General features: G+C 39.6%; 1 protein-coding gene across 2 annotated transcripts in view; it reads right to left on the reverse strand.

The window, feature by feature from the left end:
* The window catches only part of HERC6 (HECT and RLD domain containing E3 ubiquitin protein ligase family member 6), a 45,805-nt gene that overhangs the window by 12,307 nt on the left and 5,995 nt on the right, over positions 1-27,503 (reverse strand). For both annotated transcript variants that reach the window (XM_069485358.1, XM_069485357.1), the window contains exons 4-14: positions 24,160-24,387; positions 22,020-22,114; positions 19,026-19,153; positions 18,194-18,330; positions 17,596-17,663; positions 13,222-13,337; positions 12,585-12,644; positions 10,213-10,306; positions 6,303-6,492; positions 2,089-2,249; positions 131-244 (exon numbers count right to left, since the gene is read on the reverse strand). In XM_069485358.1, coding sequence (XP_069341459.1) covers positions 131-244; positions 2,089-2,249; positions 6,303-6,492; positions 10,213-10,306; positions 12,585-12,644; positions 13,222-13,337; positions 17,596-17,663; positions 18,194-18,330; positions 19,026-19,153; positions 22,020-22,114; positions 24,160-24,387 — 1,391 coding nt within the window. The remainder of the gene's footprint in view (positions 1-130; positions 245-2,088; positions 2,250-6,302; positions 6,493-10,212; positions 10,307-12,584; positions 12,645-13,221; positions 13,338-17,595; positions 17,664-18,193; positions 18,331-19,025; positions 19,154-22,019; positions 22,115-24,159; positions 24,388-27,503) is intronic.

Genomic DNA, 27,503 nt, shown 5'->3' on the forward strand with positions numbered 1-27,503 from the left:
ACAAGGAAAAAACTTCATTCCTTTACTTTATCACCTTAAATTATTTCTATCTATACTTTTTGGAATCTGTTTTTAAGAATCCAAATTGCCTAGAAACAAACTTCCAAGAAAATAAAAATTTTATTTTTACCAGGTTGCTATCCCGAAGGAACAGTCTGCTTCTCTCTGCATAAAAGTCCAATAAGTTGGGGAGTTCATTTATGTTGAAAGTATTTTCTGGTAGTTGAGAGTTAGCTTTGTTTACCTTAAAGAGAATATGACCTGTGAATTTCATTTTCTACCAATAAATGATTAAATCTATGATATATAGATATATATGGCTATGAAATAGATAATCAGAATGGAGCTCTTTAAACTGAACATATTTGCCAATGATAAAAAGTTCTATAGGCCGGGCGCGGTGGCTCACGCCTGTAATCCTAGCACTCTGGGAGGCCGAGGCGGGTGGATCGCTCAAGGTCAGGAGTTCGAGACCAGCCTGAGCGAGACCCCGTCTCTACTAAAAATAGAAAGACATTATATATGGACAACTAAAAATCTATATAAAAAAAAATTAGCCGGGCATAGTGGCGCATGCCTATAGTCCCAGCTACTTGGGAGGCTGAGGCAGTAGGATCGCTTAAGCCGAGGAGTCTGAGGTTGCTGTGAGCTAAGCTGACGCCACGGCACTCACTCTAGCCTGGGCAACAAAGTGAGACTCTGTCTCAACAAAAAAAAAAAAAAAAAAAAAAAAAAGTTCTATAAAGTTTCCATTTTCTGACCTATGATTTCTTCAATTTTCATAAAGAAATATTGTCAAAGATGAGATATTGGCAGTGAGAATTAATAAACTAATTCTTAAGGCATAGGCTTATTGGAAATAGTTTCTAGATCTTAAGAATAAAACACCATAAAAATCCAGGTTACTTTTGACAAATTCACTTTCTCTATTAAGTGATAAATATTAATCTGGCACACACTATTTTGTCAAGCATGGGACAAACCATTAGATAAAAATAGTCCTGGTTTATACACAGTTTATTGTCTAATGCAACAGTCAGCAAAACTCTTTCTTAAATCCACATAATAGATTTTGGGCATGGGACAATATAGTTTCTGTTGCAACTATTCAACTCTGCCCTTTTATGTGCCATTTAGCACAAAACCAGTCAATAGATAACATGTAAACAAATGAATGTGAATATGTTCCAATAAAACTTCATTTACAAAAATAGGAGGCTGCCCATGGGTGTAGACTGTCAACTCGTGGTCTAATAGGTAAAAACAAGAAGGAACCAGGCATCTGGGATACAGTTTCTGATTGGGGAAGGACTTAAAGGGTTCCAGAAGGCTTCCCAGAGGAAGTAATGCTTGAAAATCAATGATCTAAATACATCTCCATGACATCAAATGAATTCAAATGATAGAAGGCAGGAAATAAGAAATTTAAGAATATAAACTAAGGAAATAAACAATTGTACATGAAAAGGATCAACAAATGAAAAGGTTGATTTAAAAAAAAAAACAAACCCACAATGTTCTGGTAAGGCTGATCCAAAAAAAAAAAGCACAAATAACTAATATCAAGAATGAAAAATGGGCCGGGCACAGTGGCTCACGCCTGTAATCCTAGCACTCTCGGAGGCTGAGGCGGGAGGATTGCTCGAGGTCAGGAGTTGAGACCAGCCTCAGCAAGAGCGAGACCCCCGTCTCTACCAAAAATAGAAAGAAATTAGCCAAACAACTAAAAATATATAGAAATAATTAGCCAGGCATGGTGGCACATGCCTGTAGTCCCAGCTACTCAGGAGGCTGAGGCAGAAGGATTGCTTGACCCCCGGAGTTTGAGGTTGCTGTGAGCTAGGCTGACACCACAGCACTCTAGCCAGGGCAACATAGCGAGACTCTGTCTCCAAAAAAAAAAAAAAGACATCATAAAGTTTTTAAATACCTAATTATTTTATGATAAACATTTCCCTTCTATGTATTACTTTTTAAAAAAATAGACTCCTCATTTCTATTTGACTTCTTAAAAACTCCAGTTGGCTGAGACTTAGGGGATTTTGATTTAATGAAATGGTATCTACATTCCTTTAGATAAACACTTACCTTGTGCACGTCTTTCATCACTCCGAGGAGAGCTTTCACATTGCAGGTATTCTGACTGTAATTCTGATTGGTCCAATAAACCAGCTGATACACAATGGCAGCTTTAAGCATCTGGACCAGTGCGTTCAGAGAAGATTTTTGCAAAGATGCCCAGCACTTCTCTGAGGGGTGTAAAGTCAGTCATGGTAAGTATGGTTTTTTCCTCCTGTCTCCCAAATCCCTCAGTTTCTACTACATTCTTTCATGTAGGAAATAAATAGTATTTTCCATTTCTGAAGGCATAACCCATGGGGATATCCTGGGCAACACTTACTACTCACAGATATGGAAATTTTCCCCCCTGATTAAGTACCATTAGAATTAAAAGCTCAAATTCAGGAAATAAAGAAATTTGTTGATCATTCACATTTATGCTTAATGGGTTGACTTCATGATTTCCAAACTGACAACTTTACAGGGTATCTATAAAGTCTGAAAACATACATAGGTGAATACACATACATGCACGTACAGTGTCATCAAGGATATTTTTAATCTGTAAAAAATAAAATAATATTATCTACGTTTTCAGATTTTATATACATGTGGTACATATGAATGTATACTTTTCAAAATAGCCAATAACTATATTTTAATGCTATTGAGATTGCAAGCTGGATTTGGTAGCTTTAAAGGATAATTCTCAGAAAACAAATCTATTAAATGTTAAAATGAACTGTCAAGCCAACGTAATTAAAACAGTATTACCCAGACATATGAAAAGCAGATTGAGTAGAGATTCCAAAAATCTAGTGACTTCTCAACAGAAAATCCAAATATAGAACCATCCTCATATAGTCACCTAATTTTTGACAAAGCGGGAAAGAATATACTCTGGGGACAAGAATCCCTATTCAATAAATGGTGCTGGGAGAATTGGTTAGCCACATGTAGAAGACTGAAACAGGACCCACAGCTTTCACCTCTCACAAAAATCAAATCACGGTGGATAACAGACTTAAACCTTAGGCGTGATACAATCAGAATTCTAGAAGAAAATGTAGGAAAGACTCTTACAGACATTGGCCTAGGCAAAGAATTTATGAAGAAGACCCCTAAGGCCATCACAGCAGCAACAAAAATAAATGAATGGGACATGATTAAATTAAAAAGCTTCTGCACAGCCAAAGAAACAGTCACGAGAATAAACAGACCACCTACAGAATGGGAAAAAATTTTTGCATACTACACATCAGATAAAGGACTGATAACAAGAATCTATTTAGAACTCAGGAAAATCAGCAAGAAAAAAATCAAGCAACCCTATCAAAAAGTGGGCAAATGACATGAATAGAAACTTCTTGAAAGAAGATATAAGAATGGCTAACAAACATATGAAAAAATGCTCAACATCCCTAATCATCAGAGAAATGCAAATCAAAACCACAATGAGATATCACTTAACCCCAGTGAGAATGGCCTTTATCAAAAACCCCAAAACAACACATGTTGGCGTGGGTGTGGAGAGACAGGAACACTAATACACTGCTGGTGGGACTGCAAACTAGTGCAACCCCTGTGGAAAGCATTATGGAGGTATCTTAAACAGATTCAAGTAGACCTGCCATTTGACCCAGCAATCCCACTACTGGGCATATACCCAAAGGAAAAAAGGTCATTCTGTAACAAAGACACATGTACCTGAATGTTTATAGCAGCACAATTCACAATAGCAAAGATGTGGAAACAACCCAAATGCCCATCAATACATGATTGGATTAGTAAACTGTGGTATATGTATACCATGGAATATTACTCAGCTATAAAGAATGATGAAGATACGACATCTCTATGGTTCTCCTGGAGAGAGTTGGAACCCATTATATTAAGTGAAGTATCCCAAGAATGGAAAAACAAGCATCACATGTACTCACCAGAAAATTGGTTTCCCTGAACATCACCCAAATACACATCTAGGAACGACACCAATCGGATATCAGACTGAGGTGGGGGGTGGGGGAGGGGATGGGGGTATGCCTACACAATGAGTGCATTGCGCACCGTTTGGGGAGTGGTAACACTTGAAGGTGCTGACTCGGGAAGGGGGGGGTGGGGGGGAGGGACATATACCTACCTGATGGGTGCAATGCGCACGACCTGGGGAACGGACATGCCTGGAGCTCTGACTTGGGGGGAAAGGCAGTACATGGGCAACGTATGTAACCTGCAATTCTGTATCCCTCATAACAATAAGATGAAAAAAAATAAATAAATAAAAATAAACCTTAAGTTGATTTTCAAAAAAAAAAAAATCTAGTGACTTCTGCCTGAGGCCAGTAATCAGAGAGGCAGGGGAGTGTCCTTTGTTAATTGTACCAAAGGAGATGGCTCAGCAGAATTGTCTGGGCAGAGATCATGAAATTGTCTTCCTCAGAGATGAGATGGATCAGAACCATCAACTATAGGTAAACAGTGATAGCCTGAAAATCCTCCCTTTAAAAGCTCTGTATTTCTGGCTGGGTGTGGTGGCTCACACCTGTAATCCTAGCACTCTGGGAGGCCGAGGTGAGAGGATTGCTTGAGGTCAGGAGTTCGAGACCAGCCTGAGCAAGAGCAAGACCCCATCTCTACTAAAAATAGAAAAATTATCCAAGCAACAGAAAAATTAGCCAGGCATCATGGTGCATGGCTGTAGTTCTAGCTACTTGGGAGGCTGAGGCAGGAGGATCACTTGAGCCCAGGAGTTTGAGGTTGCAGTGAGCTATGATGGCACCACTGCACTCTAGCCTGGGCAACAGAGGGAGATTCTGTCTCAAAAAAATAAATAAAACAAAAGCTCTGTATTTCTGCTTATAGTTAAGACAATAGCACTTTAAGATGAGAGTCTCCATCCTCCTCATTTGCCGAAAAATTAATAAACCTCCCTGTCCCTCTCCTCAAACCACTTGTCCTCTTTCTTCTGATGTAGGCTCGGGGCAATTCCTGAACTTTTGGTAACATAACCACCTCTGGGAGGGGAACTGGGTGGCTTATATTTCATTGTACGTATCCTCTGTACCTCTTAAGTGAAGGAGCCCAGGGAATTTCACCCCAAAACATGGCACCCTGGTATGTTGATTATTTTAAATTAAAGGCCCTTGAAGGTCAGCAGATGCTGACAGAAGCTTTTTTCTTTTTGTTTTGTTTTTGTTTTGAGACAAGGTTTCACTCTGTTGCCCAGGCTAGAGTGCAGTAGTGTCACCATCACTCATTGCAAACTCAAACTCCTGGACTGAAGCCATCCTCCCCCCTCCACCTCCCAAGTAGCTGGGACTACAGGGACACACCATCATGGCTGGCTAATTTTTAAAATTTTGTTGTAGAGATGAGGGTCTTACTATGTTGCCCAGGCTGGTGTTCAATTCCTGGCATCAAGGGATCCTCCTGCCTTTGCCTCCCAAAGTGCTGGGATTACAGGTGTGAGCCACCATGGCTGACAGATTTTTTCTGATAATCCCTTACCTAGCCTAGGACTGGACCCACCAAAGAGAAGATAATTGCCTTTCATCATCTCCCTAAAATTTCACTATCTGTCATAGTAAATAAGACTGAGGAATGTGACCCCATCTGGATGCACTTTTTCAAAAGATAATGTCTGCCTCTTAGGCTCATTCAAATTCTAAAGTGAATCACCTACAAATTAATTTCTATCTCCTAGGTCCATTCATTCTCCCAAATAATCATTTACTATCCCTCAAAAGAACTGTTTACATTTTCCATCTACTTTTCCCCTATGTAGAAGGGTATATAAACACCTGTACCACATTGGGTTATTGGGTAATCACTGGACTTCTCAACATTAGCTGAAAATTGTAAAAGGACATTCCATAGTATTGAATAAAATAAACAATAATAAGACAAAATTGAACATTCGTTTTTCACCATCTCTGGTCAAAATGTCTAAAGTTGCAAGCCAATATGAGCAAAAAGTTTTAAAGTATGGATTTATTTTGACTGAATACTCTGTAATTATCAAACTCTAATGTCAAAGCCACATCCAAGCCTAAGAACTACACCTGCTTTGTATGATGAGAGTAATGATTATCGTAGCTTTAGGTTAATCTTCTCAACAATTCACATATCCACGTATACAAATACCTGTGTATTTTGAAATCTTCTATCTAAAATTTGCCAAAACTTCTATATCAGACAGTGATTCTATATTAAGAGTACAGATAAAATGACATGAAACTTACTCAGGACTCGTAAAGATTGGTCACTCATTTTACCAACAGCTACTGCAAATGGCACCACCAGGCTCTCCCAGTTCTTACACTCATGCATCACAGGACATTCTGGGAGCAGAAGGAAAACTGACAAAGCTTCTTGGTGTGGAGAGCGGCATGGAAGAGCTCTGAGCAGATCATCCTTGAGACATGCAGTTATCTGTGGTCAAAACACGGTCAGGGAAAGATTCAGGATATATCAGATGCAGAGTATTAGGAGAAACAAGCTGTGGGACCAGGGTTTCATTCCACCATGTTTGAGCTGGAATGATCATTCTGTCATTCTTAAACCTACTGATGAAGCTCCATCACTCTTTCCATCCCAAACGCTTCTGAGATAGTATGTGAAAACCATCTTCCCCACTTTATATCGGGCTGTGTGAAGGAAATGAAGTGAAATCACATGTGCATGGACATCATGGATTCAAAAGGAAAACAAGGCCTTCCAAAAGCAATGTTGTCTACAGGTTACACTAGTCTTCCTCTTTCTAAAAGGAGGAGCTGTTACCCTCAAATACACACCCCATCCATTTCTTCCCTTTGCGTTTTCTTATATATAACTAGAAACGTTTCAGAGCAGAAATATTAACAGTTGTGAATTTTTGTACTATTTTTTCACCCACAGGTAAACTTCTAAAATAGAACATATAAAAAAATAGTAGTGGGAAGTAATTTGTATGGTATTATTTATATTTGTTTAAGCATTCATTGAGTACTTATCATGTGTTAGGGGATCTTACGCAAATCATTAGATTTAGTCTTATGAATAATCATGTAAGGTCGTTTTGGCTTTCTTTGTTTTTTACCTTGTTTTCACAGATGAGGAAGCAAAGACTTAGAGGAAGTCAGAGGAAGGAGGTCATTCAACTAGAAAACGACAGATCAGGAATCTAAATCTAGGTCTACCTGACCTAAAACCTACCACAGCAGAGAAAATGCCATAGGTTTCCCTCACCAACCCTGTTTCACTTTCCTCCTGGGGTCACAGGAATGAGACAATATAGGGACAGGGCTTGGGCCTCACTTTTGACCAAGGGAGGCAACCCGGGGCAGCATGGCCCAGCCTAATTAACTGTGGAAAAGAAAAAAAAAAGTGACGTCCTAGCCACTGGAATTCAGCCCATACCCATATAACGAGGGGTCAAACTGTGTCTCCTGAGCAATGTCTTCCATTACTTCCACTGAGGCAAGATGCTGACACCAGCTGACAAGGAACTTAGTTGCAAAGAAACTAGACCTATCTGGATCTAACTGCCTCAAGCCAGAAAAGCGCCCCTATACTGACCTTAACCTGAATTTTCCCTCATTGTAATCTCATTTTAATGCTAAAAATCGCACACAGGGGTGAAGGTTTAAAATGCAAATGATACATGTCACACACAAAGAAGCATGACCACCAAGTGTACAGCCGCCAACAGAACCCCGCCTCTACGTGTGATGACTTCAGAATGGACACCTCCCTCCCTCTTTACAACCTCATAAAAGTTCCCCAGCCCTTTGTTCAGAGAGCCAGGCTGGTTGCCCCGTAACCAGCACTGTCTCCCTTTTTGTTTAAACAAAGAGCCCTAGTAAAAGTCTTGCCTGCTTACATCTTTCTGGTCTCGTGCCAATTTCTATTGACTCAGGGACCGAGAACCTGAAGTCTGGTATCAGGAAGATGGCATTCCCCAGCCTCCTCTGCAGTTAGTTGGGGCCATGTGACTGAGTCCCAGCTCACCTATGTGGGTGAAGGTGAATGGAACACTTCTAGGCACGGCCACTAAAACCTCTCATTGGATTTTCCATACTCTCTGTCTTTCCTTCTCTGCCAACCAACACAAAAGATCCAGCCAAGGATTTTACGCCCCCAAGGTCCAGGGACTCCGGAAAGAAGAAGCCTGAGTCACCCATGAACGAATCTGTGCAGAGGTGCCTCCTACCTCCAATCCTGGTTGGACTATGATGTGGGGAAATCTTTATTGTAGTAAGCCGCTGAGATTTGGAAGTTGTTTGTTACAGCAGTTAGCATTATTTATTCTACACAATAGATCTACACTCTGTTAACTATAGTGTTTGCTCCTACATGTCATAAGGGGTTAAATAAGATGATCTGTGCAACGATAAACTGTTAAGTACAATGTGTTGTTTTTATTACATTAATATTCTTACAATTTGTTTTTTCACGTGCCTAGCAGAACATGATTTCTGTGGAATGCCAATAGGTATCATGTGGGAAAATAACATCACAAAGTCAAATAACTCCAAGAAAAATAGGGTCAAAAAAGATTTCTTTTAGTATATGACATCATAAAATCTTTGATTTACTGATGTTCATCATGACTCCATAAGAGTATGCAGTGTTCCCAAAAGTTTTTTTATTAAAAACCCTTTTTCATGGAGCTTTCCATGAAACTAATGTTCCTGAGAACTCACACAGAGAATAGCACCCCAAGTTATCTCCTGTGTCACCTAAATAAATTCACTTAAAAAATATACTTCATAACATCTGCTATCTTACTTCATCTTGAAAATGGAGTATCTACTACACATTCCCTTTCCCTGAATGTAGGGACCCACTCAGACTCATCAAAATGGTATAAAGATTATTTCAAACTGAAGACATTTGAGATACAGCTGATGTAGAATAAGCCTTTTTGGAGCTTCGCTTATCTGACTATTGCCTTTTGACAATGAAGCTGCCGTAAATCCCCCCTCTCAGGGAGCCTCATTGCCAAAAAAGGAGACCAATCACTCAGACCGCTTGTATAATACCTGGATAAGAAATTGTATAAACAAATACCACAAACTGTCATACCTCCCATTTGTCCTCATAAAAACCCATCTCTTCTTCCCGTAGAATCCCTTTCTCCTCCATTCCCTTTCCTCTATGAATTTGGTGTGGAAACCCTTACCCTTAGCTGTTCAGGGAGCCTCTTCATCTGAATGCTCCCACATGGCAGTGAATAAACGTGTTTTCTTATCTCTTGGGCGACAGACTGAATGTGTTCCCTCACAATTCATATGTTGAAATCCTGACCCCCAATGGGATGGTAGTGAGAGGTGGGGCCTTTGATAGGTGATTACGTCACAAGGGTGGAGCCCTCTTGAATGGGATTAGTGTCTTTCAAAAGAGACTCCAGAGAGAGTCCTTGCCTTTTCTGCCACGTGTGGACACAGTGAAAACATGGTCCTCAATGAACCAACAAGCAGGCCCTCACCAGACTTTGAACTGGTTGCTGCCTTGATCTTGGACTTCCCAGCCTCCGGAACTGTGAGAAATAAATGTCTGCTGTTTAAGCCACCCTGTCTGTGGTATTCAGTTATAGTAGCCCCAAAAGTACTAACACATCCAGTTAATCTATTGTTAATTTGCAGGACCTCCCCCCAAACTGAAACCTAAGTTGGTAGAGGAAAAGTTTTCCTCCCAATACAACCTAGAATCACAGAATGTTAAATTGAAATAGATTTTAAAGATGAACTCAACTTATAGGTAAAGAAAATGTGATCCAAAGAGAAGGGATGAATCAGTAACAGAAATTCATCTCGAAATAGAGAACGGGCTTATCTCTTCGTGCAGGATAAGGTTATCCTGCTTCCCAAACCCACACTCTTTTCAAACATGCTAGAGATTATCTACCTCTTAGGCACTTGTTTTCTCATATTGAAAATAAAAATCTTGAATCCATTATACATTTAAGAGTTTGATAAAAAAAAAAATGCCAGCACCAAATGAAGAACCTGGAATATAGTAACTGCATAATGAATACGACTTATATGTACATACTCCAGCCCCAATCGTAGCCCCCTCTCACCCAGCTCTCAATAAAATTAAAGTGTAATCGTATTTGTTTCTGTAAAGAAATTGTATTGTTCTACTTCTCAGGTAAGTATTGGCTATTACCATGGAAGAAATCCATTCCTTTTCAGTTAACTTCCTGAATGTATCTCTTGCCATTGGTAAGTCCACATGGATGGAAGGCACTTCTCCAGGTCCTCTTTGGAAACAAGAAATAAAAAATACATAAATAAACTATAAACATGTGGAAAGGGATATTTCTAAACTTCCCATGTCATTTGTTGTTTTATTTTATTACATATAAGATAAACTTTTTTCTTAAAGCTTGTCTCCTTTCAAAATAATCAACTTTCTTGACATAAAAATATTTATAAATTTTACATGCTCCTTCTTAAAAAGAGAGTAGGTTACAATTTATTATCTCTATAGTAGTTACATCATTTGGGCTACAATATTTAACAATTTTTTATTTTTTATTATTATTAAGAGATGGGGTCTTGCTCTGTCACCCAGGCTGGAATGCAGTGGTGCAATATAGCTCACTGCAGCCTCGAACTCCTGGGCTCAAACGACCCTTCCACCACAGCCTCCTGAATAGAATATTAGCAAATTTTATATGCTGGGGTCTGAGAATTGAAAGCATCTACCCCCACACTCAGCTTGCACACTGATAACTGAAACTACCTACCACCCACATACCTTACCATTTATATTTACAGAACTCTGCAATTCCACCCTTTTCATTAGCACAGCTTTACTATTCCAGGAAACTTTACTGCAAATGGCTTGATTGTTCATTATAGGCATTTCCTGAAAGATCTCTTAATTCTTCAATGGAAGGCATCAACAGTTTGTGCCCTAAGGCTCTTTGAATCCCTTTCCTCAAAACCCTTGCCTTGCTATTTCCACTGGCCACAGACTGTTGTACATTTACCCAATCCTAATCCATCCCCCAGCCTTCCCCTTCCACACTGAAACACTTGCCTTAAGCCAAACTTCCAAGTCTCAATAAATTCTGACCTGGTAGTCCCTCTCAGAAACACTACCAAAGCTCTGTCCAGGTGTTCTCCTTGGCCTGCCTTTTCAACAGGTTGCTTTGGTGATATTCAAGGAGCCAGTGTGTGATAAGTCTAACAATTTTTTTCATAATTCATTATCAAGAAATGTTTTATGCTTGCTGAATTAACTGATCAATAGTAATAGTAGGGCTGAAATATTTATTCAAGTACTAAAACAAAGTTCCATCAGTTTCCCCTTACAATATATTCTCCTTTGCAGCCTTTGGCATCCACGAGTTCCTCACTCCTGGGAAGTGAGCAGGGTTACTTTCCCACTTTAGAAAGATGGTATTCTTCTTGGAGAAAGATTCTCCTACATGCAGTAAGGATTAGCCTGCAGTGATGCCGTTGGGATCCAGCAGCTCCTCTAGACCTGTGGCCCCTGACCCCTGGGCCGTGGATCGGTTCTAGTCCATGGCCTGTCAGGAACCAGGCCACACAGCAGGAAGTGAGTGGTGGGTAAGTGAGCAAAGCTCCATCTGTATCTACAGCCACTCCCCATCACTGGCATTACCATCTGAGCTCCGCCTCCTGTCAAAAAAACTGTCTTCTATGAAACCAGTCCCTGGTGCCTAAGAGGTTGGGGACCACTGCTCTAGTCCCCCAAGCTGACTTAGAACGCAGCAGGGGTTGTGCAGGAGCAAGGAACAGCAACAGGGGTTAAGTGAGAACCACCCAGTTGCCAAAAGGGGGCAAGATGTGTACCATCATCTTCTGAACCAGTGAGCAAACTTGAGGCCAAGTTAACAAGGTAGGGACAGGACCTGACCAGGAGGGAGACCAAAATGAGTTACACCAGCTGCAGACAGATCAGCAGGGCTCCAGCCTTCAGAGAAGGCAGAGGGCAGCCTGGAAGCCCTCTACACTGTGATTCCTCCTCCCCCCTTTTACACCAGGTGTCACATTGGAGAGCTCGAAGGAAGCGGCAGAAACAGAATATGAAATATTGAGCATTAAAGGAATTGTTTTTCAACTATTAGATCAGACCAAGTGTTAAACCAAATAGGAGTGAAATTAGATTTTCCCCCTATAGTAGTGAGTTTTCCATATTGATCCCACACAGTAAGAATTACAAAGTGTACCCTTGGCTTCTAAGTACTAAAGCAATATTACATTTAGCTGATCACTTGTAGACACAAAGATCCTTAAAATTTTAACACCGTTCCTTCTAATCAAATGACAGAGTAAGGCAGTGCAGAAGAAGTAAACAATGTTAATTAGGAATTACAGCTTATAGTGGTCTAATAGAAAATTATTTTACAGAATGGAAAAATTCTGTAACAACCTACAGAGTTCTCTATTTTGGACTATTTGTACATAGATTAAAAAACCCCACAAATTAAACTAACTGACTAGAAACATTTCATTTTAAATATTCCCCAGTGTTTTAAAGGAAAGTAAATCTCATATAAATATTACCTTTGCTTTAAAAAACTCGCAGTCAGACAAGCAGGAGATGAAAATATTATTCTCATTTCACTGCAAAAGTAAAAAACGAGGGTTAAGTCACAACATACTATAAAGCATGTTTCCTTTTGTCTTACTGTGTCTGAAAAAATAACTGAGAGTGTGGAATCATTATCAATGAAAATAACTATTCACTTAAGAGTCTCCCAAATTCTAGATATACTTCATGTATATTATAGCTAAATCTCACCAAAACCCTTTGTACTTGATTTGTTCAAGTCATCTAGATGTAAGTAAAATCCATCCCTCTGAAGACCAAATCTCGTGGAACTCCAGAGTGAAGATATGCAAACAGTTCATCTTACTGAAGGCTTTGTGAGCTTTTTTGATTCACTCCTGCATCTCCCTCACTTAACAAGGTGCCTGAGATACCATGTGTCCTTAATATAACTCTTATTTATATTAAATAAAAGATGAATGAATAAATACATCAATGGTCTATTCAAATTAAGAGGTGGTGGGAGAGAATCATGGTCGAAATGCAATAACCTTCACCACAAAGCCACACCCTCTTTCTTATGTCTAGGATAAAACAACCAAGGCTTCAGCACCAGATAAAAGTGGTTTATAATGTATCAGACAGAGCCACCTTTTTGCCTCTTCGGTACTCCTTCTTTTCAATGCTATCCATTTTTCTGACATGGACTGGCTAATTCGGCTTATTTCTGGCAGAGTTTTCCTGGAAGCACTTGTGGAGCTAGGATCCTTCAAGGAAGAGAAAAACAAGAACGATGAGGAACACATACACACGCTAAAGTCATAAAGAACACCAGAAAGCGGCTGGCATGGTGGGAGACGGGCCCCGCGCCCTCACAGTGGCGTTGGGTGGGAGGAGCTTTGGCATCAGACTGGCCCAGCTGTTCCACTTCCTAGCCTGAGACACTTTGCTTGGTCTGAGCCTTAGTTTTGTCATTTAGAAACACGGGATAACACAAAAGAGTTGAAAACAGGGCCTCAAACAGATACTCGTAAATCAACGTTTGTTGCAGCATTATTCACAATAGCTAAAAGATGGAAACAACCCAAGTGCCCATCGACAGATGAATGGATAAACAAAATGTACATACAATGGAATTATTACTCAGCCTTAAGAAGGAATTAAGTTCTGATACATGCTACCACATGGATGAATTCTGAAAACATGTCAAGTGAAATAAGCCAGATACAAAAATGACAAATACTGTATGATTCCACTTATATGAAGTATCTAGAATTGACAAGTTCAGAGAGACAGAAAGTAACATAGAGGTTACGTAGGGCTGGGGGAGATAGGGGAAATGGGAAGTTATTATTTAATCATTACAGAGTTTCTGCTTGGGGTGATGAAAGAGTTCTGGGGATGGATAGTGATGTGAGTTGCACAATTTTGTAACTGTAATCACTGAATTGTATATTTAAAAATGGTTAAGATGGTGAATCGTATCTTATATATTTATATTACCACAATAAAAAGAATGCAATAATAATACCTACCTCTCTGGGCTCTTGTTAAGATTAAATTATATTAGGTATACGAAGCCTTTGGATTAAAGTAGGCACTCAATAAGTAGTTTTCTTCTCCCCTTTAATCACCCACAAATGTTTACATGTATATCAGTGATTTTCAAACTTTAGTGTGCATCAGAGTCACCTAGCGGGTGGATAAAGTACAGGTTGCTGGGCCCCAACCCCATAACCTCTGATTCAGTGGGTCAAGGGTAGAGCTCAAGAATTTGCATCTAACAAATTCTCCAGTGGTGCTGATGCTATTGGTTTGGGGACCACACCTTGAGAACCATAGTTCTATAATACTTGACACCAAACAGCCTAGCCGGAGGCGTCCAAAATCACTGTCTGGAAAGAGAAATCCATCCTGAATATAGTCTTCCAAAGGCACTAGTGCTGTGCTATAAATTACACCTGTGCCTCCACTGAACCTGTTATGAGTCAGGAAATTCTACATCACTTTTGTTTAATGCTGAAATAAAGAACTCTTGAAAAAGAAACATAACCATGACTCTTAAAGTTCCCTTCAGTTTCTAGATCTGAGTCCTGAGTGTCCCCTGTAGTTTGATCAAGAGGAAGATTTTGTTCCTCCCGAATCCCAGGAACCTCAGGACAACGAGTTACCCCCTAGTGGCACTTCCATATCATTTCTCCATTTTCTGCTTCAAAATCCCCACCTGCACCGAAGCACACGACATCAGACTGTCATCAACTGCCCCCTCTTCTTTTAGCATCACCTCCCGATGTCCTGCTCACTCCCCTCATTCACTGGAAGCTTCAGCACTTGCTGACTGTCATTCTTGGCAACTTCAAAATTGGTGAACGCAATCTATCTCCCACCTTCATCTCTCAATTCTCAATTTCATCTCCACTCTTTTCTCTGCTCCACCTCAGGCACGAGTGCCCTGGATCAGGGTCTCTAAACTGACACTCTTGACCATTTGGGTCAGATGATAATTCTCTGTAGTGGTGCTGCCCATGGTTCAGCACCATACCCACCCCTATAACTCATTTATCATTTCCTCTTGTACTGACCTTGCAACGTCCCGTCTGTAGTTCAACTCAACTCTCGGTGACTCCAACAACAAATCCAAGCATCCTAACAGCACTGGAGAAAACTGCACAGCTGTGCTGACTGGCTTCACTTTAAAGCTATGACCACAGATTTCAAATGGACATTCTCTCAATACCGTCCAGTCATTTCTGATGCTATCTGCTTTCTCCCTCTCTGAGATAACTAGTGCACACCTTCCTTTTCTTCCTAAACCTGTCACACTCCTCTGCTTCTCTCATGCCCAGAGGGGGACCTTGCCTTGTGCATCATTGAGAAAACTGAAGCAATCAAACAAAAACCAGTCGCCTTCCCACCATCAACCTACCCTCACTCACACTGGTCCTTATTACGACGGTGTAAATACATGTGCTCAAAGCCTCATTTCTGCACCAGATTCTGCTTCCCCCATCTATTCGGGGACATTACTTCTGCTAGTAGCCACTTTCTCTCCTGTACCAGGGGGAGTCCCCTTTGCGTCACAACGTCCCAGAGTTGTCACAGTCACCACTTCTGCTCACTCCTATTCGCTGTCAGGTTTCATCCTCTCTTCTCCTCTTAACCTCTCAGCTCTATCTGGCAGGATTAACGACTCCCCTTTCTAGAAATACAGCAGTCCTCCCTTATCCCCCTCTATATACTGCTTTTTCCTATGCATACCTATGATAAAGTTTAATTTATAAATTAGGTACAATAACACCAATAACTAATAAACTAAACATTTATAACAAGAGAGTATAATAAAAGTAGGTGAATGTCACTCTCTCTGTCTCTAAAAATCTCACATACTGTACTCACCCTTCTTCTCGTGATGAAGAAGGGACAGAGCAGGGTGGTGCGAGATTTCATCCTGCTACTCAGATTGGCACGCAACTGAAAACTTATGAATTGTTTATTTCTGGAATTTTCCATTTAATATTTCTGGACCACAGTTGAGAATGGGTAGCTGGAACCAACGAGAGTGAAATCAGGGAACCCACTGCCCAGAACTTTCTCCTCTTGGCTTGCTGAGCCTCCCTCTGGTTTCCTCCTCCCTCAGAAACTGGTCCTTGTCAGGCTCCTTTTCTGGCTCCTTCTCCACTGTCTGACATCTGATGGAGACGTCCCTCAGGCTTGATTTTTGTCCCCTTCTCTTCTCATTTTCACACTCTCTCTCTAAGTGAGCTTTCACCCAGGCCCTAGGCTTTAACACACTGATTACCACACTACAAAAAAAAATGTTTCCTTGGGACCACAGTGTTTTATTACGAAAATAGAATAAAAACTTCAAAAACAAAATGATCCTTTCTAATTTAATGAAAAATTTGTTATTTTTTATTGCTTTCTGTGTGTGAGTTATAGGCCACTTGAAAAATAGGTCACGCAGCTCCCAAGGTAAAGAGACGGGCGAGTCACATATGCTTCACGAGGCTCCAGGCTCAAAACTAGCATGAGTTAAATACAACTCACACAGCAGTTTATGTGTTAAGTACCATCTATAGTTTGAACGGCCCATTTTGTTTTCTTCAGCGTACTTGTCACTCTCTAGCACAATCTTATTTATTTTGCATGACATGTTTACTGCCTGGCACGCCCTGTTGAGTTCAAATGCTTTCAGTGGGGGCAAGCTTGTCTGTGTTATCCACTTGTGTCCCAAATACCAAGAGCAGAGCCTGATACACAAAAAGCACTCAATTTTTGTTGATGGGCTGATTGAGTGGTAATGACAGAGCAACCCAAGTATAATCTCCTGACTGTCCCCAGCAGCACAGAAACCTTTACCTCTGACCATATTCTGTCCCAGGGAATAGAGAAAGAATCTATATGGATGTCAAGTTTAAAACAATCCTGATAATAGAAACCAGTACAAATTAGGAAAATAACTACGTATGTTTTTGTTTCCATAAAAACATTTCAGAACTCACCCAGAAATATAATAATAAAGTCCTCTCTGTTAACAATTAAGAACACACCATAGGATGGTGTGGTGTAGGCTTTGGGGTTGGACTGCCTGGGTTTGAATTGAGCTCTACCACTTACTAACAGTGTAACTGGGTAAATTCACCTTTTTGAGACTCAATTTTTTTCATCTGTAAAATGGGGGAAATAACATCAACTGGAATTGATATAAGCACTAAACATGATCCCTCAGAAGTACTTTGATTGGTGTCTGACACATAGTTACTGCAATTATTACTGTAATTATCATCATTAATTTTATTTTTATTGCTTAATTTTATTAGGCAACGAATTTGAGTTTGGGAGTCTAATCTGTTAGAAGTTTGACAGATGAGGAAGTAAGAATTACATAATATTTCTTCAAAAGCATTCTTACAGAGGACCTTATTGCTTTAGTAAGAAATCTGAATTTATATGAATAATATAATGTTTCCAGTACTGCTCTGAAATCTAGAGGAAAAAAATTTTTTTAAGTAACAGAAAGCATACCTGATGAGTTGTCACAAAGTTGGCATAGGTTCCAGCAAAAATGTGTTTGACTTGAACATCTGCGAGGTCTAAAAGATAGTCATAAATCCATACTTACAGTTATAGAAGTAAAAATACATTACCAACCTGAAAATACTTATTTGTTGACAATTTTTACTCTTGAAAATGGATTTTGAATACAAACATCATAGAAGATTAATTTTGATCAGATTACATGTCATATATTCACTTAGTTTAGAATTTAGTTTTTCATGCACTTGCACAATGAAGCCAAGTTGATGTATTTTAGAAGAGGTTTGATTAAACATATAAAAGTGTCTTTGAGCTTCAGAGAAGTTAGAAAAAAAAAGAAAAGTGTATTGTTCTGAGGCTTACGTAATCAATTCAGGGTCTTCTTTTGTGTTACCTTAATCTTTAGAAACAATTATCAAATACTCCAGGAGTTATTGCATTAAAAAAATGCACAATGTACAGATTTAAAATAAAAGCACTAGGGGAACTACCGTTCTATGAGATCCTTTTAAAGGAAGCTGAATAATATTTCTTGTCCAGTGACATCAATTAACACAAAATCATGAATTAGCGGGATTATTCATACCATCAGCAGAAATCAGGCAGCTAATGTCGAAGTTCTCTGTCGGGGCCTCTGGACGACCTGGATTGCTTGTACAACTTGGTCCTTGACCAAAAGACACCACCTGACCAGTGGTGTGCACATAGGCAAGGGTGTGATAACTACAAGAGACAGAATACACTACAGTGAAGACCAAAGTACTCATAGTTTTGACAAAGATGACATCCCTTAACACAAAATAACAAATTTAACTTTACTAAAGACCCGGCTCCCTTATCACATGTCAGGGTTAGCAGGTACCAAATGAGATGGTTAACCAGATGGTGAGTGACTATGAACTTATTACTAACCTTAAAAACAGAATATTATTGATGAGTCTTTACTATGGTTTATATCATTCATGTTTTAAGTGCAAGCATTTTTTATTTTTTAATGCATTGGGTAGAATCTCAAACACTCAAAGTATTCTCATAAAGTTATGCAAAACTCTGAATACATACGCAAATAAACATTTTCTTCTACATGCATCAGATTCATCTGATCTTATCCACTAAAGCAGGCAGGCTCTGCTATTTTTCTTATCAAACCACACCCCATCCTACAGCACCTAATAAGGTTGTCTACATACAGCAGACTTCCAATAATTCCTCATCAAATAAATAAAATGAAGAAGAAAAAAACTGAAAAATTAAATTATATTTGAAAGAAGTAAATTTTCAAAAAGGAAAATGCCCTATAGGAGCAGCCACATATTTTAGGGTTAAGAGTTGGTAACATTCCATATGAGTCATTTCTGGGTAATAAAATATAACACTTTCAATCCATTCTAAAAAAAAAAAAAAAAATAGCCTGTTACCTTCCACAGTCTATCTGCGAAACAAAACCATCGATTCTTTCCACAAGTTGCGGACCTCTCTTCTCAGCAGTGGGGCTGTATCCCAGCTGTCCACAGCTATTGTCCCCAAATGTGAACACTTTCCCATCCTGTTTTAAAAAGGAGGAATCAGAATAATTTCAGGTTAAAAAAAGAAGTAACTAAAAGCTTACAAATTAAATATCATAAGAGAGTTAATATGAGAGCACTATGTAAAATTTAAGCTCTATATAAATAGGTAGAGTCCTTTGTTATTTCTAATGGTGAGTTAACACATTAAACATGAAAACTCATTGGGATTCCCTTAAAAACTAGGCACCTTGGAGATGTACCGTACAGCATAGTGACTATAGTTAACAATAATATGTTATTATATGCATTTGAAAATTGCTAAAAGAGTAGATCTTAAAGATTCTCACACAAAAAAAGATAATGTGAGGTGATGCATATGTTAATTAGCTTGACTGTGGCAATTATTTCACAATGTGTATGTGTATCAAAACATCATGTTGTGCCCCCATAAACACATACAATTTTTTTTAAGAGACAGGGTCTCAGGAACACTAATACACTGCTGGTGGGACTGCAAACTAGTGCAACCCCTGTGGAAAGCATTATGGAGGTATCTTAAACAGATTCAAGTAGACCTGCCATTTGACCCAGCAATCCCATTACTGGGCATATACCCAAAGGAAAAAAGGTCATTCTGTAACAAAGGCACATGTACCCAAATGTTTATAGCAGCACAATTCACAATAGCAAAGATGTGGAAACAACCCAAATGCCCATCAATACATGATTGGATTAGTAAACTGTGGTATATGTATACCATGGAATATTACTCAGCTATAAGGAATGATGAAGATACGACATCTCTATGGTTCTCCTGGAGAGAGTTGGAACCCATTATATTAAGTGAAGTATCCCAAGAATGGAAAAACAAGCAACACATGTACTCACCAGAAAATTGGTTTCCCTGATCATCACCTAAATACAAATCTGGGAACGACACCAATTGGACATCAGACTGAGGTGGGGGGTGGGGGAGGGGATGGGGGTATGCCTACACAATGAGTGCATTGCGCACCGTTTGGGGAGTGGTAACACTTGAAGGTGCTGACTCGGGAAAGGGGGGGTGGGGAAAAAATATGAAACTATTGTTTTTAACTTGCACTGTTCACTTAATAATTTATCATGAATATTTCCCAAAAAAAAAAAAAAAATAAATGTCTTCTCATCTAAAAAAAAAAAAAAAAAGAGACAGGGTCTCACTCTGTCACCCAGGCTGGAGTGTGATGGTGTAATCATAGCTCACTGCAGCCTCAAATTCCTGGACTCAAATGATCCTCCCACCTCAGCCTCCTGAGTAGCTGGGATTACAGGCATGTACCACCATGCCCAGCTGATTTTTTCTATTTTTTTTTTTTTTTTTTTTTTGTAGAGATGGGGTCTCGATGTTGCCCAGGCTGGTCTCAAACTCCTAGGCTCAAGTGATAATTCCACCTCAGCCTCCCAAAGTGCCAGGATTATAGGCATGAGCCACCGCGCCTGGCCTCATATACAATTTTTATTTGTCAATTATAATGCAATAAACCTGGAAAAAAATTCCTTTACTATAGTAAAGACTCATCAATAATATGCTGGAAAAAAAAGAACTAGGCACTTAGTAACTATTTGTTGAAGGAATGAATGAATGGTCAAATTTACTGGTTCAAGAGTAACACCAACATTTAAGTATACAGTTGCTTTATTTATTTGATCATTTTCCTGAAAATACTGTTTTTTCAAAAGATGATTCTATGATTAAAAACAACTAGCTTTCTCCTTCCAACTACAAATAATATAATTCAAACAACTGAGAGTTTTCTAATTTAAGACATGTGTTTAAAACAAACAATAAAAATTATTTAGTGTATATAGTTTTTAAACAAACATTTCAACAACACAAATAGTTTTCAAGTCTATTCCTTATGGCTATGGAAAGAATCCATCCTGCTGGAAAATATTGCATGGCCAGGACAAGAAGGGGAGGAAAACATTCAAGAAGCTGGGTCATAATCGTGCCCCCTAAGAAACGAAACAAGGTATGTTCTAGTCTATAAAGTGGGTTATTAAGCCAAGCACAGTGGCTGCAATCCCAGCTGTAGTTCCAGCTCCTCAGTAGGCTGAGGCAGGAGGATCACTTGAACCCAAGAGTTCTGGGCAACATAGCAAGACTCTGTCTCTAAAAAAATTTTTTTAATAAAGTAAATACATAAACAATAAAGTGGGTTATTGAAAACTATAAAAATTACTTTGTTGCTTCTATAATAATTTTTATCTGTAGAATTACATTGTCAATAAATAATTGCTTAAAAGGATTCGTTCCTATATTAATCTTATTTAGTAGGAACCTAAAAATATTTCCTAAAGCTGAAATTAGCTTTTGCTATAGGAGCTTGAAAATCTCATGATTTGTGTTTGGTTCACTTCTCCTCTTTAGATATTTGTACGTTGAATAAATATGTCTAGATATTGACATATATTTTATGCTACCGGCTGAATGTTTGTGTGTCCCCAAAATCATATGCTGAAATCCTAACCCTCAATGTGGTGCTACTAGGAAGTGGGGACTTTGGTAGATGATTTGGTCATGGTGGTGGAGCCATCATGAATGAGATTAGTGCCCTTACAAAAGAAGTCCAAGAAGGACCCCTACCCCTTCCACCATGTGAGGACACAGTGAAAATTCAATAGTCTATGAAGCAGAAAGTTAGCCCTTATCAGACATCAAATCTGCTGGCACCCTGATCTTGGACTTCCCAGCCTCCAAAACTGTGAGAAATAAATTTCTATTGTTTATGAGCCATTCCGTTTATGGTATTTTGTTATAGCAGCCCAAATATACTAAGACCTCTTACTCACAACAATAATTAGTACATGGACCTTGTTAACATTTCTATGGAACTTAAAAAATTGCAACACATTTTGGATTACCTGGGTAAGCACTGCAGTGTGCTCATAACCACAGCTGATATAAATCACACCTAGATTCCTCAGTGCACCAATTGAGAGAGGTTTGTTGCTTTGTGCTGTTGAAAGAAAGCAGAATTTTTAGAGCATAAGAAACTCGGATTTCATGAGTTTTTATATTTTTATATCTTTTATATTTTTATTATTCTTGTAATTCATTCACATAATTTTACAAAGTGAACAATAAGAGTATAAAACAGAGGGGAAACCCAGCTTTGGGGGAAAAAAGTGGTCCTTTAACATTTATTTCTGGAAGCTACTTAACCATCTGGAATGCTACTGACCTTGAAAGCTAAGCTTCAAGACCCTCCTCCCCAATAATACTGCCATCATGTTATATTCATCTGTCTACCTAAGATAACAACAGCCAGGTTCGCAATGGAAAGAGTTTATTCACAAATGAATGACAGAGGATTGCAATCCAGGACATGTGTACCACGGTGGGCCACAGTCCTATCCAGGGAGGTTGAGGCAAAGGGAAACTTTTAAAGGCAAAAAGAAGAAGTACATGCAGGTTGTTTTGAAACAAAAGTTCATTGGTTACAGGGGCTCGTGGCAGGCCATAATGTGTGTACCGGCCGTTGCTAGGAGATGGTCTTCACAGAAGCAACCCTGACTGCAAGGTTGCAATTTAGTAAGGCTACTTGCAAGGCTGAGGTTAGGAAAGGTTGTTACTGGAAAGATGTCCTCGTAGAAGGGGGCTTAACTGCAAGTTTGTGGTTTTGGCAAAATATTTTTCAATAGTTCTTGTTATCAGGCAAATATGTGCGAGTACCCTTCCTTCCTGGCCTCCCGACCCTATTTTATTCGGGTTTGACATAAGGGACTCTATTTGGCTTCTGATGACTTTCACATATTTCTATCACACAGTAGGTGCCCTGCAAATATGTTCTAATAATTGAGATAACAAGAAAAACCTAGCTCATGCCGAGATGGTTAAATGAAAGAGATGTGAGAGAACAGCATGGTACTGGTACATAACAAGTGCTAACTATGTAGGCGAATGTGAAGAATTGAACAGAGGAGGATGGGGCTTGTGGGGATGACATCTTGGAGAGTTTTGTTTTTAGGAGAACTGGTTGTTTAGAGGAGTTTCGTACAGAGTTTTGTTTAGAGGTTGTTTCCTCTAATGCTAGCAGTCTTCCAATCCAGAGGTTCCCAAACTTTGCTGCACATTGGAATCACCTATGGCAGCGGTCTCCAACCTTTTTGGTACCAGGGACCAGTTTCATGGAACACAATTTTTCCACGGGTGGTGGAGGGGGGAGGAGGTTTTATACCTAGACATTTTCATTTAGTTGGGATTGGGTGCAACCTGGGCATTGGAAATTTTAAAGGATCCTATGTATATTGCCTATAATCCCAGCCACTTGGGAGTCTGAGGCAGGAGGATCACTTGAGCCCACAAGTTCAAGACCAGCCTGTGCAGCATAGCAAGACATCATCTAAAAAAAAAAAAAAAAAAAAAGGATCCTATGTTGGGCAGAATAATGGTCTCCCAAAGTCTCATGGTCTCCCATATCCTAATCCCAGAGTCTGTGAATATGTTATGTTACGTGGCAAAGGGGAGTTCAGAAAGCTGATGGAATTAAAGTTGTTAATCAGCTGACCTTAAAATAGGGAGATTAGCCTGGATTACCCAGGTGGGTACGGTGTAATCACAAGGGTCTTTTAACTGAGGAAGAGGGAGGCAGAAAAGTCAATGTCAAAGTTGTGTGACTTAAGTAAGACTTAATCAGCCACTGCTAACTTTGAAGAAGAAAGGGGTCTATGAGTCAATTAATGCAGGTGGTGGCTAGAAGTTGGAAAAGGCAAGAAAACGGATTCTCCCGCAGAGCCTCTAGGGAGGAAGGCAGGCCCGCGAGACCCGAGTCGGACTTCAGACCACCAGAACTGTAAGACAGTAAATCTGTGTTGTTTTAAGCCACTGAGTTTGTGGTAATTTGTTACAGTAGCAACAGGAAATGAATATAGCTGCCCAGGTGATTCTAATGTGTCACAAAGTTCTGGAACCACTGTTTTAACCGTTGAGACTGCCCTTTGCCAAGTTGGTCTTCCACCTGGAAAGAAATAATGGTTTATTGCAAGAAGACTGTTTGGTTACCTGGCACATTTTTCCCACTGAGGGCCAGCTGTCCTGCGGTGTTGCTCCCCCAGCCGAATGAAGTCCCACAGAGAGACAGGGCAAAGCTGTGGGCCCCTCCTGCAGCCACCTGGGCCAGCGGGATCCCGTCCAGGGACCTCACCCTCTGCGGGCTGGCTTGGGAGGGGAACTCCTTCCCCAGGCCCAGCTGCCCATGGCTGTTCTTTCCCCATGAAAACACTTGGCTATCTACAAAAGCAATGAAGAGAAACTCAGAATTGCACATATTGGAATACCAAATTCAAGGAGAAACTACCACCCTAATTCTACAAATCTTTTTTTTTCCAGCTTTATTGAGGCATAATTGACAAATAAAAATTACATATTCTGGGAGGCCGAGGTGGGCGGATCGTTTGAGCTCAGGAGTTCGAGACCAGCCTGAGCAAGAGCAAGACCCCACCTCTACTAAAAATAGAAAGAAATTATATGGACAGCTAAAAATATATATAGAAAAAATTAGCCGGGCATGGTGGCGCATGCCTGTAGTCCCAGCTACTCGGGAGGCTGAGACAGGAGGATCGCTTGAGCTCAGGAGTTTGAGGTTGCTGTGAGCTAGGCTGACGCCACGGCACTCACTCTAGCCTGGGCAACAGAGTGAGACTCTGTCTCAAAAAAAAAAAAAAAAAAAAAAAAAAATTACATATATTTAAGATACATAATATGATGTTTTAATAATACATATACATTGTGAAATGATTGCCACAATCAGCTAATTAACATAGACATCACCTCACAGAGCTACCTTTTTTATGTGTGTGTCGGGAGAACACTTAAGATCTCTCTTAGCAAATTTCAAGTATACAATGCAGTATTTTTGTAATAACTATAGTCACATGGATGTACCTTAGGTCTCCAGGACTTATTCATCTTATAACTGAAAGTTTGTACCCTTTGACTAGTATCTTCCCCTTTCCCCCACCCAGCTAGCCCGCCCCTGGCAACCACCCTTACTTTCTGATTCTATGAGTTTCACTTTCTTACATCTGACATGTAAGCGAGATCATATGGTGTGTGTCTTTCTGTGCCTGGCTTATTTCACTTGGTATAATGTCCTCCAATTTCCTTCATGTTGCCCCAAATGGCAGGATTTCCTCCTATTTCTATTTTTATTTAATTCTATAAATCTTTAAAATATAAAACAGGAATAAAGAAGGAAACTGAATTGAAGTATTCTGACTAAAGGCAAAGAGGTGGTCAAGGTCACCCTCAAACGTCCCTTGAAACGATGTCCACTCTTCTCCCTCCCAGTTAAGAGCAACCATGTTCCTTCAACAGCACAGGCCAAAAGCTTTGGAGTCATCCTTGACTCCCCTCTAACACCCTCCAAGCCAACAAATACAAAACTCCTACCTTCCAAATCTAACCAGAATCCAACCATTTCTTGAAGGATGGCCTTGCTAATAAACAAACAGGAAAAATAAACTATCTAACAGAAAGGAAAAGAGAAGAGGAAACTCAATACACATAATTGCCCCTTTGTTTGATTAAACACATGTCACTGAAATAGTTTGAGAGTTTGTTTAACCGCCTTAAAGAACCCTGAGCAGACAACAGGGGTGTGGGCTCCCCCATCCCCAGCTCTCGCCAGACCACATTCCAAGGACTCTGATAAGCCACCTCACAGAGAAGAGAAAGAAAAAAGAGAAAACAGATGCAGCCATTTCACAGCTGTTTTCTGCTACCAGCTGGCAGCAATCATTTTTTTTACTCTTTATCCCCATAGAAACCCTGAACCCCTTAGCATAGGGGCCGGCCGGCCGGCCTGCCTGCCTGCCTTCCTTCCTTCCTTCCTTCCTTTCTTTTTCTTTCTTTCTTGTGCCAAGCCCTTTCCTCTCTACAGGAAAAACTTTTTACCTCTTTCTATCTTAATCTTTGTGTCGAGAATTCTTTCTCATTCCGTGCCACGAGTTCACACCCCAACATTTCTCACCTCTCCATTGTATAAACTAAAAATAAAATCCTAAAACCCCTGCCAACTGAACAGACCCCCTCTTGGCCAAGGAAACCCCAGAAAAACTTTAAAACTGAGTTCCCAGCCATGAAGAAGCTCAGACACGCCTCCTAATATCTCCTCCCCTTTGAAGTTTAAACTAATTACAAACTGGACCATGCAAGGCAAAGGTTAAGTAACACCTGCACACTATCAATTTATTTAACCAATCACTTTGGGTACTGTAGTTTGCTCTATGGTAAGCAGATGCTTCTTATCTTAACTTAAGCATTCCTTTCTACTGACTCCAAGTCTGCAGACAAAGCTTTATTTCTTTAACCAATTACAAATGAAAGACTCTCTGAACCCACCAACAACCTATAATCTATAACCTATAACCTATAACCTGCTCCTCCCCCAACCTTGAGATGTTTTGTCTTTTTGGACCAAATCAATGTATACCTTCTATGTATTCACTCATAATTTTACCTGCAACTCCTGTCTCTCTAAAAATGTATAAAACCAAACTGTAACCCAACTGCCAAGAAGGATACAGGAAATGAATGAAAAATTCTCTAAAGAAATTAAAATACTACGGAAAAACCAGACAGAAATCTTGGAAATGAAGGAGGCTTTCAAGGAACTTCAAAACGCAGTGGAAAGCCAAAGCAATCTTAAGCAAAAAGAACAAACTGGGAGGTTATCAGTCTACCAGACTTTAAGCTGTACTACAAGGCTATAGTAACTAAAACAGCATGGTGCTGGCACAAGAATAGAGACATAGACCTTTGGAACAGGATGGAGAATCCAGAGGTGAAACCATCCACATATTGTCATCTAATCTTTGACAAAGCAGACAAAAATATACATTGGGAAAATAATCCCTTTTCAATAAATGGTGCTGGGAAAACTGGATAGCTACATGCAGAAGATTGAAACTGGATTCACACCTCTCACCTCTTACAAAAACCAATTCTAGATGGATAACAGACTTAAACCTAATGCATGAAACCTTAAGAATCCTAGAACAAAATGTAGGGAAGACTCTTTCAGACATTGGCCTAGGCAAAGAATTTATGAAGAAGAACCCCAAAGCAATCACAGCAGCTACAAAAATAAATAAATGGGACCTCATCAAATTAAAAAGCTTTTGTACACCCAAGGAAACTATCATTAGAGTGAATAGATAACCTACAGAATGGGAGAAAATATTTGCTCTCTACACATCCGATAAAGGGATGATAACAAGAATCTATCTAGAACTCAAAAGAATCAACAAGAAAAACTCAAACAACCTTATCAAGTAAATGGGCGAAGGACACGAACAGAAACTTTTTAAAAGAAGACAGAATAATGGCCAGCAAACATATAAAAA

Source organism: Eulemur rufifrons, chromosome 13 (genome assembly GCF_041146395.1).
Source record: "Eulemur rufifrons isolate Redbay chromosome 13, OSU_ERuf_1, whole genome shotgun sequence".
NCBI classification, from domain to species: domain Eukaryota; kingdom Metazoa; phylum Chordata; class Mammalia; order Primates; family Lemuridae; genus Eulemur; species Eulemur rufifrons.